Source organism: Musa acuminata, chromosome BXJ3-6 (genome assembly GCF_036884655.1).
Source record: "Musa acuminata AAA Group cultivar baxijiao chromosome BXJ3-6, Cavendish_Baxijiao_AAA, whole genome shotgun sequence".
NCBI classification, from domain to species: domain Eukaryota; kingdom Viridiplantae; phylum Streptophyta; class Magnoliopsida; order Zingiberales; family Musaceae; genus Musa; species Musa acuminata.
The window spans coordinates 18,682,635-18,701,853 of record NC_088354.1 but is presented as its reverse complement, the minus strand read 5'-3'; the positions used below and the strand labels follow the sequence as shown (position 1 = coordinate 18,701,853).

The 19,219-nt window shown below is 39.3% G+C and overlaps 2 protein-coding genes across 3 annotated transcripts; one reads left to right on the top strand and one right to left on the bottom strand.

Moving 5' to 3' along the window:
• The first annotated feature begins 668 nt into the window (after positions 1–668).
• On the top strand, positions 669–5,014 carry LOC103974619 (ultraviolet-B receptor UVR8). Of its 2 annotated transcripts, none has more exons than XM_009389483.3 (6): positions 669–959; positions 2,123–2,542; positions 2,617–2,966; positions 3,049–3,450; positions 3,782–4,166; positions 4,428–5,014. In XM_009389483.3, the coding sequence occupies exons 2-6, from the start codon at positions 2,318–2,320 to the stop codon at positions 4,668–4,670; spliced, it is 1,605 nt and encodes a 534-aa protein (XP_009387758.1). In that variant the 5' UTR covers positions 669–959; positions 2,123–2,317; the 3' UTR covers positions 4,671–5,014. The 2 variants fall into 2 exon arrangements, with proteins under 2 accessions (XP_009387758.1, XP_009387759.1); XM_009389484.3 differs by having other exon boundaries at positions 678–924.
• A 1,603-nt stretch (positions 5,015–6,617) lies between these two features.
• On the bottom strand, positions 6,618–15,228 carry LOC135641823 (T-complex protein 1 subunit epsilon-like). The gene is made up of 9 exons (XM_065157575.1): positions 14,852–15,228; positions 13,353–13,671; positions 12,146–12,494; positions 11,669–11,801; positions 11,536–11,588; positions 9,776–9,878; positions 8,601–8,767; positions 8,402–8,515; positions 6,618–7,043 (listed from the first exon to the last, which is right to left on the bottom strand). Exons 1-9 carry the CDS (start codon positions 15,048–15,050, stop codon positions 6,873–6,875), a joined length of 1,608 nt encoding a protein of 535 aa, XP_065013647.1. The 5' UTR covers positions 15,051–15,228; the 3' UTR covers positions 6,618–6,872.
• Between the last annotated feature and the right edge of the window lie 3,991 nt (positions 15,229–19,219).

Here is a 19,219-nt window from a genome sequence, read left to right as displayed (position 1 = left end):
GGGTGGTTTCAATAACTACCTCAATCATGATCTAGTAATTATATGGTGGTTATCACTTGGTCCTATAAATAGGACCATAGTTCATGAAGCAAGATAAATAGAGAGTGTGTGCAGTTCTTGTCAATCCTCTTATTTTTAATACTATAATAATATTCTATTTTTTCCTTCCTCCTTCGTTCCCAACGGTTTACATACTGTACGTAGCCAACTTGTAATGCTGCGTAATAATGTATAGAACATTTGACACATAGAACATTTGACACATAGATTGGCAAAGTAATACGTAATAATGTATTTTATGGATTGGGTTGGGATTTCTATATTTACTGTAAATGCAGTTCTAAGTTTGATTAAAAGATATCTAAACCGATAGAGCTTAGTATTTGTAAATGTTTGATATACTGTCATTATCATTTAATTGTGGATAGAATTTATACTTCAAGAAAACAACATACAAACATGGTGAAGTGAATGTCCGGTCCGGTCTCGTCTCGGCCGGCTCGACATGGTCCGGTCTGATCCGGCCCATCGTCCAAGTCCGATCCTTAACCGACCGCCCGTCTCAAAACCGTGAACCCGACGTTAAGGAGCCCGTTAGCTTCGTTACGAACGCTGACGTGGCGCTCACGGCAATGCGTATAAAAATGGGCAATTGCTCTCCACCTAGCGGACACCTCATCACTTAGACGCCTTCCCGTCTTGGTCTCTCTTCCCGTTCCTTCCCCTCTTCTTCCCTTCTTCTCCCTCATCCCTTACGATTCCTCTCCTTGATTGTTCCCAATCCCAATCTATACTCGATACCGATCGAAGAGCGAAAGTGTTCGGATCGCATCCATCTCCAACTTGAGCTCTAATTTGCGATCGTGGAGAAGAACAGGGAAAAGGATAAGGGAAAGAGCACAGGAAGCAATCGCCCATCACTCGGTCAGTCGGCGCCATCTGGACTCCTGTGGGAATCGGTGGGGTGGTTTACTGTGTTTCTCGTTCTTGTCTTGCTCGATCTGACCCGATCTGGATCATACAAATCCGATCTTTTCTCCTGCCTCTGTTTCTTTGCCTGGCCTTTTCATCTGTCTTCCGAGTTCCATCTCTTTTCTTACGGAAGGATTTTCGAATCTGTAGTTTTAATGCCGTGTTGACCTAAAGATTCAATTTTTTGTCTAATTTAATTTTTCTTCATCTGGTATCTTTTGCTTGAATGAAGAATATGGTGTTCTATGTCCATTGGTGTTCAATTCTTTTTGTCAGTGTGGGTATTTGTCCATGAGATTGGATCCAGCTTTCAAGACCTAATCTATTGGAGTTGGAGTGTTGTTAATAATCATCTGCTTTGGGATTTCCGTTCCCTTTTTCTTTCTATATTTAACTGTCTTTTCTCTTAACTACTGCTTTCGTTTTAGATTTCATGTTCTTAGTGTGTGACTAATTGCCGAGTCGACGGCTAAGTATGGATGTGTATGGGAAAAGTATTCTCTTTGAAGTGCAATGCTTTTCTTATATATGATCTTTGATCAATGGGAATATGCTTTCCTGGTTCTATTTGGCTTTGTACTCTTTCTATTTCTAGATTATCACTTATATGAGGCTGAGACTTATTTTCAGTCTTCTGTCCCAATTGATGCGTCTAAGTTTCTTCATAACTTTTTCTCATTCATGGTCTTGAGCTGTAATCTTAGACATGGCCACCTCTTCAATTCTTGATGTACAAGGATTGTTGTGACAGTGCCAACATATGGCCAGACTAATTTGTGGTCTATACCTACCAGTGCAAGGGCATGCCAATGACACAACATGGTACCTACAATGCCAGAAAGATGCTGGCATGCTTCGCCCCATAAAACTAGCAGTCCTTGCTTTGGTCTCTTATCCATTCTACTTGTTATTGCGGATTCATAAATTTGTTAGCTGATATAAATTTTGTGTTTTTTTCGAACAGCCTTTGTGTTTCTTAACTTTTGTAGTTTTGTTCGTTTGGATTACCTTATATTTTTTTGTCTTAGCTGGATTGGTTTTGCTTCTTGATATCTTATCTGATGGTCATCCCCTTTTCTCCCTGCTCTTCTATTAGGCTCCTGATATATACAGTACTCTTTGTGACCGTTTGTTTGTTAAAATCACATAGGTTTGAGGATCAAAATCAGTTGATTGATCATAAGACGTAATGCAGCGATTAGATCTGGGTGTTGCTTCGCTACAATATGGAGTTCATTGGTCTTTTGGAGTGGTGCTTTGGCAATGGTGGTTAATGGCATAAGCTTCATCTTGAATTCCCTGTGCTCTTGGTCTTTGGGGCACTTTAGGATCAGGACAGTGCCCGATGGATGCCACCACTAGTGGTAGCAGTTCCTCCATACCATTTCACACCATTGTAGATCCATCGCTCTCTCTCATGCCCCCATTACAGCAGACCTTCCAACGGGTGCAAAGGCATTGCTTTGGTGACTTGACCCCAGGGGAATTCCCCTTGGCTGCAAGCCCCTCTATCGTTCTCCATGTTCTTACCGCTTGCAATTTGGACCCCCAGGATCTTGCTAATCTGGAGGCAAGTAGCGTTCTTATGTTTCTCTTGTTGATAGAATTGATAATGCTGTTGATGGTTTTCGATGTTTGTGGCAGGTGACATGTACATTTTTCAGGAAGCCTGCCAATTTCACTCCCGACTTCCAGTTATCTATTACGGAGCTTGCAGCATTGGACATGTGCCAGAAGAGGGCCATCTTTAAGCCGATGACTTCAGAAGAAAGGGGCTTTCTAAAGCAACGCTGTGGGGGATCTTGGAAACTAGTTCTTAGGTATATATTGGCAGGTGAGGCATGTTGCCGAAGAGAAAATTCTCAGGCAATTGCTGGACCTGGTCACAGTATTGCTGTCACTTCATCTGGATCTGTGTACTCCTTTGGGTCGAACAGCTCAGGGCAGCTTGGCCATGGCACCTTGGAGGAAGAGTGGCGGCCACGACTCATAAGGTGCTTTAAATTTTGCAGTTGCTTCATACACTTGATGCACATTATCGTGTACCAAGAACAAGAAAGGTTTGCTGCTTGACAGATCACTGCAAGGCATTCGGATCATTCAAGCAGCTGCTGGAGCAGGGAGGACAATGCTGATCAGTGATGCTGGGCGAGTTTATGCATTTGGAAAGGACTCATTTGGGGAGGCAGAATATGCAGTTCAAGGGTCCAAGGTTGTGACCACGCCTCAAATGGTGGAATCATTGAGAGACATATATGTGGTTCAAGCAGCAATAGGGAACTTCTTCACTGCAGTCCTTTCTCGAGAAGGCAGGGTATACACTTTCTGTTGGGGAAATGACTCAAAGCTAGGCCACCACACCGAACCAAATGACCTGGAACCACGGCTTCTGTTAGGCCCTCTTGAGAATGTACCAGTTGTTCAGATTGCTGCTGGCTACTGTTACCTTCTAGCACTGGCTTGTCAACCAAGCGGCATGTGAGTCTTCTTTGACTTAGTATTCTAAGATGAGATGTATTCCTTGTCCTTTTCCTTGTCATGTGAACCAATGTGGTCGTTTTAGTGCATCAAGAGAAGCAACTTGCCATGACATCCTTTGTATTGTTGTTTAGGAAGGCATTACTAATTAGTATAGTAATCACATGATCTATCAATTGCTGTTATATCTTTTCGCTTGTTTTAGTATACGTCATATTGGTTGACCGGTTTCCTAGATCCTAGATTTCCAACAAGTTGTACGTCCCCTGAATGCAATTGATGCATTCGTTGTCAAATTTTTATCTTCGATCTTAACTTGATCATAATGCAGGTCTGTCTACTCTGTGGGCTGTGGCTTAGGAGGGAAGCTCGGGCATGGTTCCAGGACAGATGAAAAGCACCCAAAGTTAATCGAGCAGTTCCAGGCTTTAAACCTGCAGCCTACAGTGGTTGCAGCTGGTGCCTGGCATGCCGCTGTTGTTGGAAGAGATGGGCGGGTGTGCACATGGGGATGGGGGCGTTATGGCTGCTTGGGCCATGGGAATGAGGATTGTGAATCTGTTCCCAAGGTGGTTGAATCATTGGACAACATTAAGGCTATACATGTCGCAACAGGCGACTACACTACGTTTGTCGTCTCCGATACTGGGGATGTCTACTCATTTGGATGTGGAGAATCCTCAAGCTTGGGTCATTCCACTGCCATTGATGGACAGGTTTGTCGCTCTGTTTCTCATTTTCCTTTTGATACTAAATTGACAACAGAGCTCGCCTAAGAATTTTGAGGCCAATAGTGTAGTTTAGCCTTGGAATTTGCCTCTTGTGATCCTTTTCTTGACTTTAGGTGATGAATTTAGATTATGAAACATTTGCAAGTTCAGCAGTGGAATGTCTGCTCCAGTTCGAGTTTTGGCACTTGATACCGGGCAATGTTGATAATGTATCTCAGCTAATTCCAAGCTCTGTTTTGATTGCAGGGTAACAGACATGCCAATGTACTCAGCCCAAGATTAGTAACTTCACTTAAGGACATCAATGAAAGGGTAGTGCAGATTAGCCTCACCAACTCAATCTACTGGAATGCACATACCTTTGCCTTGACAGATTCTGGGAGATTGTATGCATTTGGAGCAGGGGACAAGGGGCAGCTTGGCGTCGAACTTGTCGCACAGCAGACCGAAAGGGAAACTCCAGAGTGCGTCGAAATCGACCTTAGTTAGCATCATCTCCTGACCCCTGTTGATTCTTTGCAGCAAGCTTGGGTTTCTCCTGACGTATAATCAATCAAAAGCTCCTCTTGCGCACATAACTCTTGTACATAACAAAAAAACTCATTAAATGCATGGCCGAGCTCGGGGAAGTGCGCAGGTGGTGATGATGGAATTGGATGAAAAGCTGTGTCGTTAGCTACTTAGCAATTTGCAGTGTGTCAACTTGTTGTTTTCTTTCTCTCGTTTCATTGATTGGCTGCAGAATAACGATGTTATGACTCTATGCATCCAAATGGTGTCAATGGTATCCCTGTGTTCTAAGCTAGAGCCAGTTGAAGTACTTTTCTTGTTCATACATCGCAAGCGACCAATGAACAAATTGCTTGGGGTTTGATATATGTTGTGCAGATACGCTGCAATGCTTTAAAGCGGCCACCTTTGACGAGTGGGGGCAATTGCAGATCCAAAGAGAGAGGCCTTTGACTTGGTCCCTCCCTCTGTATCATTATTGCTTTAAGGCGTACTCGAACGGATCTTTTGGCATCAATGTCAAACATATTAGCTCACCACATCTCACACCCAATTAATTCCTCCTGGCTGTGTTATGGTGATGGAAGGGATTCAATTGCTGATTTCAGAGATGAATTTATGATCGATGATTCAATGACAGTGGTGCCAACCACACTATTAATGAGACGGCCAAGTTGCTGCTCTGCGGATGATATTTACACATCACACGGATGGTAGATTATGAAATGCTAGCTCGAACCCGAATCCTTTGAATCATTAGGATGTTTGTTTAGAGATGTGATCTTTTCCGTACATACATATATATATATAGGAAATTAAATACTTGTGCTATTTTTCCAATGTAAATAACGAAGTAACAGATGCACTCTTTTTTTTATGGTTGTGATGAACCAGATTGACTTCATCATTACTGATTGATGCTTCAGCTTTACATATATTTTTTTTTTATTGGAATCAGGAAGTTGGCCCAAATCTTGATTCGACACAGCAAAGGAGCACATTCCACGGCAAGGCAACGAGCTTGGCTTGGTGTCATCAACTAATTCGATACGAATCTTAAGACTCTGAGCTGTGGTGCCTTCATCGGTTGGACGACCAAATGCTCCTTTGCGTATTGCATCGGATGAAGGAATCTTATTCATTCAGGAGTTAAAAACATATTTTGGCTTTTTAAAGATTCTTTCAGCTATAAGAATGTCAAAAGTGGAACACTCAAAATATATGTTTTCCTACTTGTGAACTCGAATCCAACTAATAGGTAATCTTTCGTTCTTATCCCAATAATGTGGACAGCTAATTATTACCATCCAATTTTATTAAACTACTATAATCTATTTCTTTATTCTTTTGACCTTCCATGTTCAACATAAACGACACATGGAGCACCAACACAGGTGATACTTAGATTTTTTTTTTGAAATATACCTAAAATATTTTCTACTTTTTTTCTTTTTTTTGAAATATGCATACACCATTGCAAAAAATATAAAAACATCCTTCAAGGTAAATAGTGGAAATAGATACTGTTTCCAATTATCATAAGTGAAAGATACAAATATACATGTCATATATAATCTCACAATTAATTTTCACTACATGGAAACAGTAAATAAGCTTAAACTGACCAGCTTTCTGGCGAAAAGTTTGAAGTTCAAACTAGCTTCCCTAGAATTGATATTGATGAGCCGAAGGCCATCATCGGTCACTATGTTAAAATTCCACAACCTATCCGAAAGGCAAATTGATTCCACAACCTATCCGAAAGGCAAATTGATACTGCTGTCCAATCTATCGGACAGCTAATATTTGCATCATTCAAGCATCAAAGCTTTCCAATCAAGAAAGATACTTATGTCAGGCCCTGAAAGAAATTCTAGCTACCCAGATTCCTAGAACATCAAGAGTTGCAGTGTATCAAATCCAGACTTCAAGTGCATACAGTCAGTCTTCTTTTCCAATTTCCCATTTGGAAAGAACCAAATGAAACGAAATACATATGATGCCGATAGATTGGCCGGTGACAAAATTGTCGCAAGACTGACATTGTACACTCATAAATCATTAAGAAAGCACAAAAGAGATGCAATGAGAGTCTTTGGATGCAAGGATAATGCTTATATCCCACTTAGCCATAGCAAATTCTGACAAATAGATCTTAGCTTAGGAACTTATCCTCCAAAATCAATAGGCGGATGGAGTGATCACATCATCAATCTTCAAAATCATTTTCACTACTTGAGTTGCCAGCAAGATCTGTTGTTGTTTGCCAATCAGCGTCTCAAATACATTCTGCTCCATCATGTTATTTGTCCCAACATCGTTGCAATCTATACCACAATAAGGATTATTTTCCTGCACCAACAATGGGAAAATTATGAAGACAAAACATTCATTGTTTAAGCTTCACATAAACATGAAATATTCTGAGTGACGATAAGGATACAATGTATGCCAATTATTAAAAGCAACTGATTTGTACCTACCTCATTCAGAAAAAAAACAAAACTGATCGTAGCTACCCGCAAATGCTCTCAGGAAAAAATGCTTTAAGGCAAACGCATGAGAATCATATGTGGCATGCCATATAATAGACATGAACAGTTTAAACACCATATATGTCGACATGATGTTGGCTAATGGGAAAGAAGCTGACAAAAGACAATTCAAGAATAAAATACGGCCTTGGCCATGACATCTCCTAAGAGAGGTATACAGCAATGAGGTTGATGGCTGTGATTAATTGACAGTAAATTATCACAGCACAACATGCTGAGGCATCTAAACACCTACTATATGTAGGGATATGTTTGTGATATTGTTAGGACATGACCAATATATGGAAGAACGTTTTTAGCTTATCATGAATAAAACATGTTAAAAGAATGTCATTATCAAGCTTAGATTTAAAGCATTTACCCTCAAAACATTTAAACCTTTGGTTGCATGTCAATCAAGTGTTTGCACTGCTGATGCTATGAAAACTAAATTTACAAAATGAACTTTTTTGCCACCAGTACTCGTAGTGCATTATTAAAATCTAAGCTGTAGGCCTTCCTTTTCCTCAGTTTCATCATCGACAATAAAATTTGGAGCTGCAAAGTACCAATATGAGGAGATTCAATCAGGAAGGCCCAGCTGGGTTACCTACATAAAATGGTTAGTTTCAAGTCTAGAACATTTTTTTCAGGAAAAAAGAAGATTCTGATAACAAGGATTTCTGACCTTGTCAGAAGTTAACCTTTTTCAAATCTTGAATAAGATTATACCAAAGAAAATGATCAAAGTAAGCGGTAGAAGTCACTACCGAACTTACTAAAAGACAGATACCATAAAAAGGAAAATATCATATTAATAATTAGCGGTTTACTAGTTTCCCTTCTAGGAGGGGTAGGGGGTTCCCAGCAACACAATTCATCAGCTGATCTGTGTCTTGCCAGCTGATTCTATGGATAGTGTTCCATTAAAAGATACATTGTGCAAAAAAAGGACAGTAGCACAACTATACTTGGACAAAAAGCTCATGAACACCTCAGTGCAAATGTCACATACCAAGCAACAATGTAGAAAATGGTAGAGGAAGCATGGACTCTCACTACGAGTCTCCATAAGATTGTACAAGCAACAATGTAGAAAACGATAGAGGAACACAAACTCTCAACCCGCATATATCGTACAGATAAATGTTGCAGATTGGTTAATTAACAGCATACCTTAATTTGCTGAGATTTGACAGCTGTAACAGTATCAATAGGTGGGAGGCCACAGTTCTCAGCAAGAGCCATCGGAATAAAATCTAAAGCTTCAGCAAAGGACCTGATAGCATACTGAAAGAGGATACAGGAAAACAGAACATGAACGTTAGGGGTTAGAATATTCAGAACAATATGTGACAGGACCAGAATATTTCACCTGCTCAACCCCAGGATATTTGTCTGCAGCAGCTTCTACAGCAATTGAGCAAGATAATTCTGCAGAGCCACCACCATAAACAATTGAATTGCTACGGATCAGATTCCTTGCCACACAAAGTGCATCATGAAGACTACGCTTAGTTTCGTCTATCATCATTTTGTTACCTGTAGCGTCATAATCATAATATCATTTCAAATTCAAATGAACCAAGGCCAACTGGTCTAATCTGTGAAAGGCATTACTATCAAATCAAAAGCATAAACATATAGAAGTGCACATAACAACCTCTCCCACTCTATTGACAATATTATAAGTTACCACATCTAAATGATCTATGGATTGATCAGAACATTCTTTCAATTAACTAGAATCCCTTATGTTAATCATGACCAATGGTGTCAAGATTCCAATTTAAAGAAATGCCATATGGTTTTCAATGAGGATCGAAAGATCAAAACATTTTTCGGATACAATGACAGTGAAGACAAATACCATAACCTAAGCTCATACCATGACAGCAGGGCATCCACTAATTGTTTGGCTCGATGGGGCTGGCATAAAACTCTCTGATCAAAATAATACCCAGAAAAATAACACACCATGATTACTTCCATCCATAGTAAGAGTAACAAGGGTCAAAGCACAACCATGCTGCACCTGCTATGATGATGAGCACTTATTTGTTTCACCTACTACTCTTCCCAAACTAGTAAATGTAGAATCACAAATATCCTATATTGATTATTCAATCAATAATATTTTTGGATACACAGTTAATTTAAAGAGTAAATGACTCAAAGATTGATACACAGTTTCAAAATGCAGCTTAGATTCTTAGTTACTAGATTTAGAACTTTTATTCCGACCCAAATTGTTCACTAAAGCAAATTAGACACTTCTACTAAATGAAATGGAACATCAGCATTATTAAAACAACCATGGAGAGATATAACTCTAGGTAGCAATGTTATTAATGTACATGCTTTTAAAAAATATTTAAAAATAATTAAGCAAAAGATATAAATTTCAGCAAGAAGCCATCATTTAGAACTAAGTAACTTCACATAGTCAAATCCCAACATTTTTCTTTTACCAAATTCTTACAGAATTAATAATTAGGCAAATTGAGGAACAAGTATCCACACTGCAAATACAACCAAGAGTTACCATACCGCCACGAATGAAAATTGTTACAGCTCTGGAGTTAGCACAATGTTCAATATACAACATCCGGTCCTTAGTTGTTCCAAATGATTTTTCTCTAACTAATCCAGCCTGGTGATGAACAGAAAAAAAAATCCCTTCAGAAAATAGTAATCTGTGCAGAACTGACGAACATTAAAATTGAATAATAAGTATTTAAGACACCCAATTATATATAAAATCAGTAACTTAAAATCTCCATACCAGGAAGTCAAGAATGTCTACATGTACAAGGCATGTCAAAAGCCAGATGCCATATCTTAAATCTATATATGTTACATCATAGTCAATTTGAGTTCGTATGCAAGATTGACAAATTGTTGCAAGCAAGTATAAAAATATGGCAAGAATGAACACTGTAATCAAGAAAGGACAATTAACGAAGTTGATTAAAGCATTAAAAACCATTAAATGAGCAAGCAGATCCGTCTTAAAAAAACGAAAAAAATCAACTAGCAATAATTCACATACAAGTTGCATGTAGAGGCTAGAGGAGGCACTCAACCACTGATTAGAGGATGAAGCCTTCAAATCGAATCAAATTTGACCCCAATTGGAGATAAATCCAGATACAGATGTATATTCATGCACAAGCTTATCAAAACATTGTATTTTCCACTTTACAAAGGCAATGAGCAGATCTCTTTCATGCATTTCACTTTGAAAATGTAGTCATAAGGATTTAAGTACTGAAACAAATCATGCCATGGTATTCAGTACATATCATAAAGTAGGCAGTTGGCTTGCCAGAGAAACACTGTATCAAGCAGATAGAGGAAGCATATGTCAGATATTGTCAGTTCCTTTGATGATCAACCTGAACAAGTCTTACTCACCTCTCTTCTTCTTTCTTATTAGCCTAGAGAAAGTTGTGCCACTTGTTTGGTTTAATAAAACCACTCTAGAAATTTAACTTCAAAGATAAACAGACAATTTTAGAACCCTAAAACTCCTACTCTGTTCAGGCATAATCAAACCTTCAACTGATGGAACCTTACTACATAATCTTATTTGTTACTATAGGTGTCATTTTAACACCTTTCAACCATTAGTGCTGGCATGCTTCTCTAGTTCAAGAGAAGAGAAGAATATCCAGCAAGTAAATTGAAGAACAAAATAGATGGTTTATTGCTGAATAACAGAGTAAAATTACTAAATGATCGTCAGAGGGGCTTACATGGTCTAATCATATGCTACTATGCTCTCTCCTAACTATGATAGTTAATGACTATACCACCCTTCAAAGATAGGCTTTTTCTCCTTGCTTTTCTGCTGGACAAACAGCCTTTACTAGCTATTTGAGCTAACCAAATCTGGCACAAGTACCTATTCTAGGAAGCGGACCACTTTTGAATCTGCAATTGGAGTCAAAACTTCTATACGGGCAAGAAAAGGGACTTGAAGCCAATAACTGGAATAAACAAGTTCCGCAATCATATGGAACAAATCAGCTGCAAACATTGTAACACCAACAATACAATTCAGCAGCAGAAATTATTATGGATGTATTATTATTTCATAATTGATGTGTAAAATTAACACAAAATCTTTAATTGATGATTAATTTCAAGAAAAATTGTACAGTTTATTTTCCAAGACTTCCAAAAAGTTCTCTAAATATTGAATTCACACTGAAAGTTAAACAACTTAAAAATTAACAATTAACAGAACATAGATTCAGTTGTATAAGTTATAAATGTTATACGAAGGAATTTCAAGTATTTCCTACCTTTCCCAGCTTTTCATCTGTCAAGTCCTGGAACCTCGGAACTATTCTCCCACCTGTGTAAATAGTGAACATAAGATAAGTTCCCTTTCTTATCTTATTATTTTCAGGCGAATGACAAAATACAAATGCCAACCTGTAGCGATTGCAATTAATTCTAATTCAACACCACCAACCCATCTAACAGCAGGCAAATTTCGATGCATCAATAAATGATTTGCCTCATCATCAAAACCCCACTGACAGATAACTAGGGTTGCACCAACATCCTACAACAATCAAAAGCAGACCTCAGAAAGAATTTATTGAAAACCAAAACCCAATAATTGGTCAAATGACAAAATATGAACCAGTATCTTCCATGTTGAATGACTGCAGACATTATACAAGTCAATGCTTATAACATTTAAAAAATTGAAATTGATATAAGTAAACAAATGACAGTTTAAAAAATCAACTCTAGCAAAGAAGAAACTAACTATTAGCAGACCAATATGAAAATATTTTAGGCTGCAAAACTTCTACAATCCAAATGTTACTTAGAAAACCAGACACTTCCAAAAGGTTACTCATTAATGCGAACAAAGCTATAAACAACATTTGGCATATGTACCTTGCATTTTTGGACCATATCATCAAAGTATTTCTGCTCTTGCTGGCGTAGAGTTTGAAATTTTTCAACAGTGTCAATGTCAATCTTATGCTTTGTCTTTGGCTTGGGTGGTTCAAATGGGCATGTAAGAATAGCAATCTTTGCTTCTTCAATTCTTTTTGGCATTTGGGGGTGGCTCATATCCTTGTCGACAACAATTCCGTAAATGAGTTCTGTGTCTTCCAATTTTCCTCCGACCTTTCCTTCAACCTTAATTAATTCCAAGTTAACATCTTTCCTCTCCAAATCTGCAACTGCAAGAACTGCCTTAACAGCAATCTCAGCTAACGCACGCTTGCAACGGTTAACACTGCATCATGATCATGATAAATTGTTTATTGAATAGGCAGATGACAGAACAATAGAAAGAGAAGAGATACCTCAGCGGCATAGTCAAAGATGGTTAAAAAATGTTTCGACGAATATTACATTAGAAGATAAGGGAATAGAATAATCAACTTTTTTTCCATTCTTTGTTTATATGCTTCAAGAGTTCCATGCGGTATGAGTGCACAAATGCATGATAGCCTTTTACTTCCCACTATTCCTCCTTGAGTTGTATCTTTCATACTGTTTGCTACTTTATCTTGAAAATCAATAATTATGACTCACAGGAGCCCTAACTTGCATGCAGCTCTTTTAACCATCCTTATACATCAGGTAAGAAAGGATTGTCTAATGATGGCATGAATTATGCTGATTGCCATCTAGCACAGTAGGTATCATTGACACAGCATGGAACTAGAAAATTGCTTACATAGGTGTCCAGGAAATATCCCAAGAAAAAGAAGGGGGAGAAGAAAGAAGAAGCAAGAGAAAGTTCTTACTAACCAAAGGCATCATCTATTTCTATTAAAATATTGCACTGTAAAAGGGATCTTCCATATATTTGAAAAAAAACCGATAATTCTGACTACATTAAATACTTTCCAGAGAATCCAAGTCCTTCAAAAGATACAGAATATTATAAGCAAACGAAATAAAATAAACTGGTTAGCTCCAGCAAAAAAAAAAGAGCAAGATATTAACAAGAATTAATAAAAATTGTTGTATGATGCTCTGATAAAGATATTAATGGTATTTCACTGGACATAAACATAACAAAGGGCAAGAACAGAGAACATCATCATGTAACCTTGATAAATCAAATAAAGACGTCTGAACTTACATTTTTGAAGATAATGTTGTCATGCAAGTTTGCACCAAAGGCTCTATATTGGTAACACTAAATTCAAATTTCTGTGATATGTGCTCAAGATGATCCACAGCTAGCCTAGAGGCCATTTCATAGCCCTCAGCAATTCTAATAGGATGAATACCACGTTCCAAAAGCTTCTCAGCCTGTTCGAGAAGTGCACCAGCCAAAACAACAACCCCAGTGGTACCATCACCAATTTCATAGTCCTGACTACGAGATAATTCCACCATCAGTTTGCCAATCTGATTATCAACATCCATCTGCTCCAAGATAGTGGCCCCATCATTTGCTGATACCATAAAAGAACAATGATAAGAATCAAAATGAAGGTCCTGATAAATGGAATTATAAACAACATAACCAACTGTTCAGTAGTGTAAATAGATACAATGCTCACACAACAACTTCTAGTTTTTATCATCATAAGTTGTTGATAAAACCAATAGGTATGGATCTTTTCAAGTTAGTCCTACAATGTCTACCATCCAAAAGATCATTTCCAAGGTTTCAAACACCATGCTATCTGTACTATAACAATCCCAATATTGTACCAGTGTTACGGAGAAACTACTGTATCTTCTAGTAAATTATTATTGGTACACCAAGGTGTCTCATAGCACACTGGTCAATACATACTAATCCAATAAGATTAATTACAAGTACATTAATGTATTTAAAATTTGCATTTTCCAAGAAATTATAATCAGTATTTAGGGTTCAAGGTGCCAAGTGCCATCGGCATGCCCCATGGTACATGTTATGATAGTCATTGTGTGTGCTTCACATGACACAAGATGAATACACATCAATTTCATGCTAGTTCCTATGTGCACACAGGGAACATGCACTTGTAACACAGAGGCAGCACCTTAAACCATGAAAAACTTGATTACTAAACTTAACTTCGTGAAGATCAACACAGGAAGTGTTTTGAATTTGTTAAAGCATGCTATTGCAAGTACAAGAACAACATTTATTGAGCATTGCCAGGGGCAAGGTAAAAGAAGTCCCCTGGCAACTTCAGTAATCACGATCATCTAAACTATTTTGTATTTCCAATGTCATAGCCTTAGAAACCAGATCCTCATTGAGCACTACTTTAAAAGCTAGTAATCCATATCATATTTTCTCTCAGGCCCAAACTAATTTTTTTTTTTATCATTGCCATCGATATCCTGCTTCAAGTCCCATATACCAATCATACAAAAGAACGCACGTCTTCACCAAAAAGCACCGATCAACAGAGAGAAAAAAAAAATTACCACGTTCTCCATACGTCCAAAAGGTCCAACAATTTACCTTGAGGCAAAAACCGTAACGAGCAAGCCTGATGGCTCCACTCCCTTCCCATTGCCACCAAACCCCCTCAAAAAAAAGTTGGTTTTTTTCCACAAGTGATCGCTAAGAACAGCAAGAAAAAAACAAGATCTAAGCAGAGGCAAAGGATGCAGAGAAGGAAGAATACTGACTGACGATAACGTCGCCATCGGGGCTCTGCAGCATCTTGTCCATGCCCTTGGGGCCGAGCGAGGTACGAAGGATACGAGCGACGGCCTTCCCGGCGGAGATGTTGGCCTTCTGCGCCTCGAGGCCCCGCAGCCGCGCCTTCTGCCCCTGCTCCTTGATTATGATGAAGGGCCGGCCGTACTCGTCGAACGCCAGCGCCATTCTGCCCCCCTTATACTTCTTCTCTTCCTTTGCCCTTCTTCTACTACTTCCAAAGAATGGTTGTGTCAGGAGGAAGCAAGGAGGTCCTTGAGGAGGAGGCGGTGGGCGGAGGCACTTATATTTCCGCAGGGAAACAACAACCGGGGCAGCGGAAGCCACTAGGGTTGGGGGTTTCTGGCATGGAGCTCGACCCACGCGGCAAACCTTGGTGTTGCTGGACCGAGTTTGCGTCGTGTATGTGGACCCATCACCAACGAAACACGAATCTTTATTTGATCCGACGACTGAGGCACGTTCGGATTTGTCAAAACTGTAATGCGTGGGACTCGGTAGAAAAGAGGCTTTGATTGCAGTTCCTCAAACAAGTGGTAAACGGGTCAATGGGTAAATGGGTAAGCGGTTCGTGGTCGCATCGATACCCGGATCGAAGGTCCAGAAGATTTATGCTTCCTTTAATCTAGCAATTCATTTACTATTGGAATAGGTTATTTATCCTTGATGATTATGTCATTGAGAACTCGATAATCAACGCATATTTATCATGTTCCGTCCTTCTTGTGTACAAGTAGCACCGGTGAAAAGTAGAGGTTGCAACTTGGCCGAATAACTCTTGTTTCGAGCATCTCTTTTACAATCCTTTCTATTTCATCCTTCTGGAAATGTAGATACTGATATGCCGAGTATTTACTAGAGGTTTGCTTGGAAGAATCGTTATATAAATGATCATACCGACGGGTAAGAGGTAGGTTGTGTGGTTCGTCAAATATATCTAAAAATTCAGTAAGCAAAGTAAGTAGGTTTGGATCTTCAAATTCTATTGGCTCTCCCTTAGTTTGTTACTGAAGTTGTACCAAAAAGCCGCTGCATGCTTTATGCAAAACCTTCTCTATTTGTTGTGTGCAAATCATCGTTACGTCGCCCCTACGTTTCCCGTACAGTATCACATGTTTCCCCTTACTGTAAAATTTCATAATTTGTTTCATAAAATTTTAAAAAACATCACTTAATGTCATCAACCATTCAATTCTGAGCATGGCCTCATGATCATCAAGAGGGAGGAGGAAGAAATATGTAATTATCTCTTGGTCCTGTAGCAAAAGTTTCACTCACAGGTGCCTACGATCATACTTCAAAATCCATCCGTTGGCGACCTTAACGTCAAACCTACTACAATTCTCGATAGGTAAGGCTATCTTGACAGCAACCTTACTGTTTAGGAAGTTATTAGTGCTGCCCGTGTCAATGAGAATAGTGATCAGTTGTTGTTTGAGAAGGCCTCCAACTTTCATTGTTTGCGGGTTTGAGTAGCCGGCTAGTGCATGTACCGTAACTTCATTCGGTTGTGACTCTTCTTCTGCATCTTCTTCTTCATGTTCAAGGCTCTCTTTTGGATGTTCAATGATCTCTTCTCCTATTAGTTCAATCATAAGAAGTCTCCCTTTACTACAGCGATGCTTACGGCTCCACGGTTCGTCGCAATGCCAACATAACCCTTTCGCAGATCACTCCTGAAGTTCTTCTCTTGTCAAACTTTTTAGTGTAGGGACTCGGTTGATAGTAGGGGGGTTGAGGGCTTCGATATTGCTCGTTGGGGAGCAACCCTAGTCCTCCGGGCTTCATGGTTCAATCGCTCCTCTTGAAATCGTGCGAAAGAGATGGCTGCCATAAGTGTGTACGGTTGTCGTGCTTTAACTTCTCCCCGGATCTCCAGCTTCAAGCCCTCAATGAAGGTCCCCAATTGCTGTTTTTGAGACCAATCACAAGTTTGATTAGATAAACTTTTAAACCTAGTTTGGTACTCTTGAATGGTGGAGGTTTGTCGGATCTTTGCTAGTTATCCCTCAATGTTCTCGTAATCGATTGGTCCGAAGCGGATCAGTAGTCCTTCTTTGAATTGTTGCCATGAGAGGACTCCATGAGTGTGTTTAAACTAGTCAAACCACTTTATGACATCCCCTTCAAGATGTATAGCTATAATTTTTACCATAGATGCGTCCGTAGTTTTGTGGTACCGAAAATATCGCTCCGCATGTAAGATCCAACCAATCGGGTCTCCTTCTTCCTATCTAGGGAAGTCCACTCTCATGCGTAGATAGTTGGGGTCAGTCATAGAGCCTCCCCTCTCTTGGAAGTTATCTATTTGGGCTTGGTGTGATTGGTTAGAGCTCTCCCCTTAATGTGGTTTCTTCGGGCTTGGTGGTCGGCCCAAATTGAGTTCGGTAAAGAGAGTTTGAATCTTATCTTCCATTCGCGCCTCGAAGGCTTCAAATTTAGCATTGATTGCCTCCTTAGATGTCATAATATATATCTCCAAATCTGTGATGTTAAGATCTCTCTTTTGTTGTTGGATTAAAGGCATATATAGGTTGAGAGAAGTGATGGTCAAAAAGGTTGGTGGATTGGGGGATATAGGCTGCGGTTTAGGCTTGTTTTGTGGCTGTTTTGGGTGTAGTTTGAGGGTGTGGTTTGGTAGAGTTTTAGGACTATGGATGAAAGTTTTAGATCTGTGATAGATGGCAAAAAAGATTTGATAGAAATCAGTGGAAGTTTACTACAGAATTGTATTGTCTTGTAAGAGCAGAATTATCATCGAAGAAACAGTAGTTTCTCGATGAAATTTCTACCAAAACCTGAGAAATTTGAGGAGAGAATTGATAGAAAAATCTCAGTTTATATGACAGCAAGGATGTCTAATTTAATCAAGAAAATTTTGGCAGCAACAGCAAGAAAATTGGTGCAAGTTGCGATAGCAAAATTCTCGTCGAAAAATTTCAACGGTTTACGATGAAAATTTACAGCAATACAAAATCATTTTTAGAGATGAATTTCTCAATAGATTAACCTTAGATGGAAGCCAAGATAATATATGAAGTGTATAAGAAATTTCATTCAAAAAAGATTGTAAATAGATGGGTTAAGGCAACAATATGCGGTTGAAATTTTCTACAGCATAGATTTTTAAGTGTAGCGGATTGGACGTAAAAGATCAATGGTTTATTCGAGAATTTTTTGACAAAACCAAAGGAAAATCTGCTATTAGGAAGTGTCAAAGCTGTCATAAAAATTTTATAGAAATTTGGATAGAAAAAATGCAGTAGTAAGATCAAACAGTTTGTGCTATGCGGTTGGAATTATGTAATGTATCTTTCATCATAGAGATGAAAACTTTATGACGAAAAGTTTATGCAGCAATATAGGAATAATTTTTTTTAGATTTTTGAATAAGGATAATTAAATTGCAGTATCAGTAAGGTAGGAAACCATAATCTATTGCAATTCACGAGGAGATCAAAGGATGATCCGTAGTGGTGGAGATGACAGCGGAATTTGGCGATGATCCTTTAAGCAATTGTGGGAATTACTTTGGGTGGCTGTGGAGGGCTGATGGATGGATGTGGAAGGGCAGTGAGATACCAAGAACGTTGCTCTAATACTAGGTGATAGAACCCTTGTAGATTCTAAACTTGGGGTTGTTCTCTTTAGGGGATCGACCTCCTTGGAACTCTATAGGGGTTCCTCCCTCCAAGTTGCTGCTCAAAGGTTGCAGAAAAGATTCATCTATTGCTTATCAAAAGAGGAGAAATACATGGCTAGGCTTCTAAACCCTAATTCCTAATAGGACTCCTACTCAAGACTCCTATTTCTTTACAACTCCTAATTCTTCTCTAAGAAACAACCTCATAACCCCAGCCGGCCTCTTTACCTCTTTAATAGGGGTTGGCATAGATAGGTTTTACATGAATGTCCCTCTCAATTAGGACTCTCCTAGCTAGAGTCCTAACATTGAGGTTTGCCCGGAAGCCTTCCTCCAAGGCGTCTTCTTCGAAGTTCTCAATGCGCAGGGTGGGGAACACCATTTCGGGTGGCAAGACTACCTCGGTCCTGTATGCTAAGCTGAACGGGGATTCCCCCATGGCTGTTTTGGGGGTGGTCCGAGATGCCCATAGAACACTCGGGAGCTCATCGACCCATGCCCCGCAAGCCCAAGTCACCCTTTTCTTCAAGCCCTCTAGGATGGCTCGATTTGCGGCTTCAGCCTGGTTGTTGGTTTGGGGGTGTGTGATTGAGCTGAACTTCAACTATATCCCGTAGGACTAATAGTAGGCTTTGAATTTGGCATTGTTGAATTGGGCTCCATTGTCGGTGATGATGGCCCTTGGGATCCCGAA

Bases quoted from the DNA above. Each gene is read 5' to 3' on its own strand.
- LOC103974619 (XM_009389483.3), top strand. From the start codon at position 2,318: ATGGATGCCACCACTAGTGGTAGCAGTTCCTCCATACCATTTCACACC. The intron at 2,543-2,616 runs GCAAGTAGCGTT...TGTTTGTGGCAG, and splicing joins AGGATCTTGCTAATCTGGAG to GTGACATGTACATTTTTCAG. The intron at 3,451-3,781 runs GTGAGTCTTCTT...ATCATAATGCAG, and splicing joins GCTTGTCAACCAAGCGGCAT to GTCTGTCTACTCTGTGGGCT.
- LOC135641823 (XM_065157575.1), bottom strand. From the start codon at position 15,050: ATGGCGCTGGCGTTCGACGAGTACGGCCGGCCCTTCATCATAATCAAG. The intron at 11,589-11,668 runs GTTGGCATTTGT...CTATTTACACAG, and splicing joins ATTAATTGCAATCGCTACAG to GTGGGAGAATAGTTCCGAGG. The intron at 7,044-8,401 runs GTATGCTGTTAA...TTGTTGGTGCAG, and splicing joins TCAAATCTCAGCAAATTAAG to GAAAATAATCCTTATTGTGG.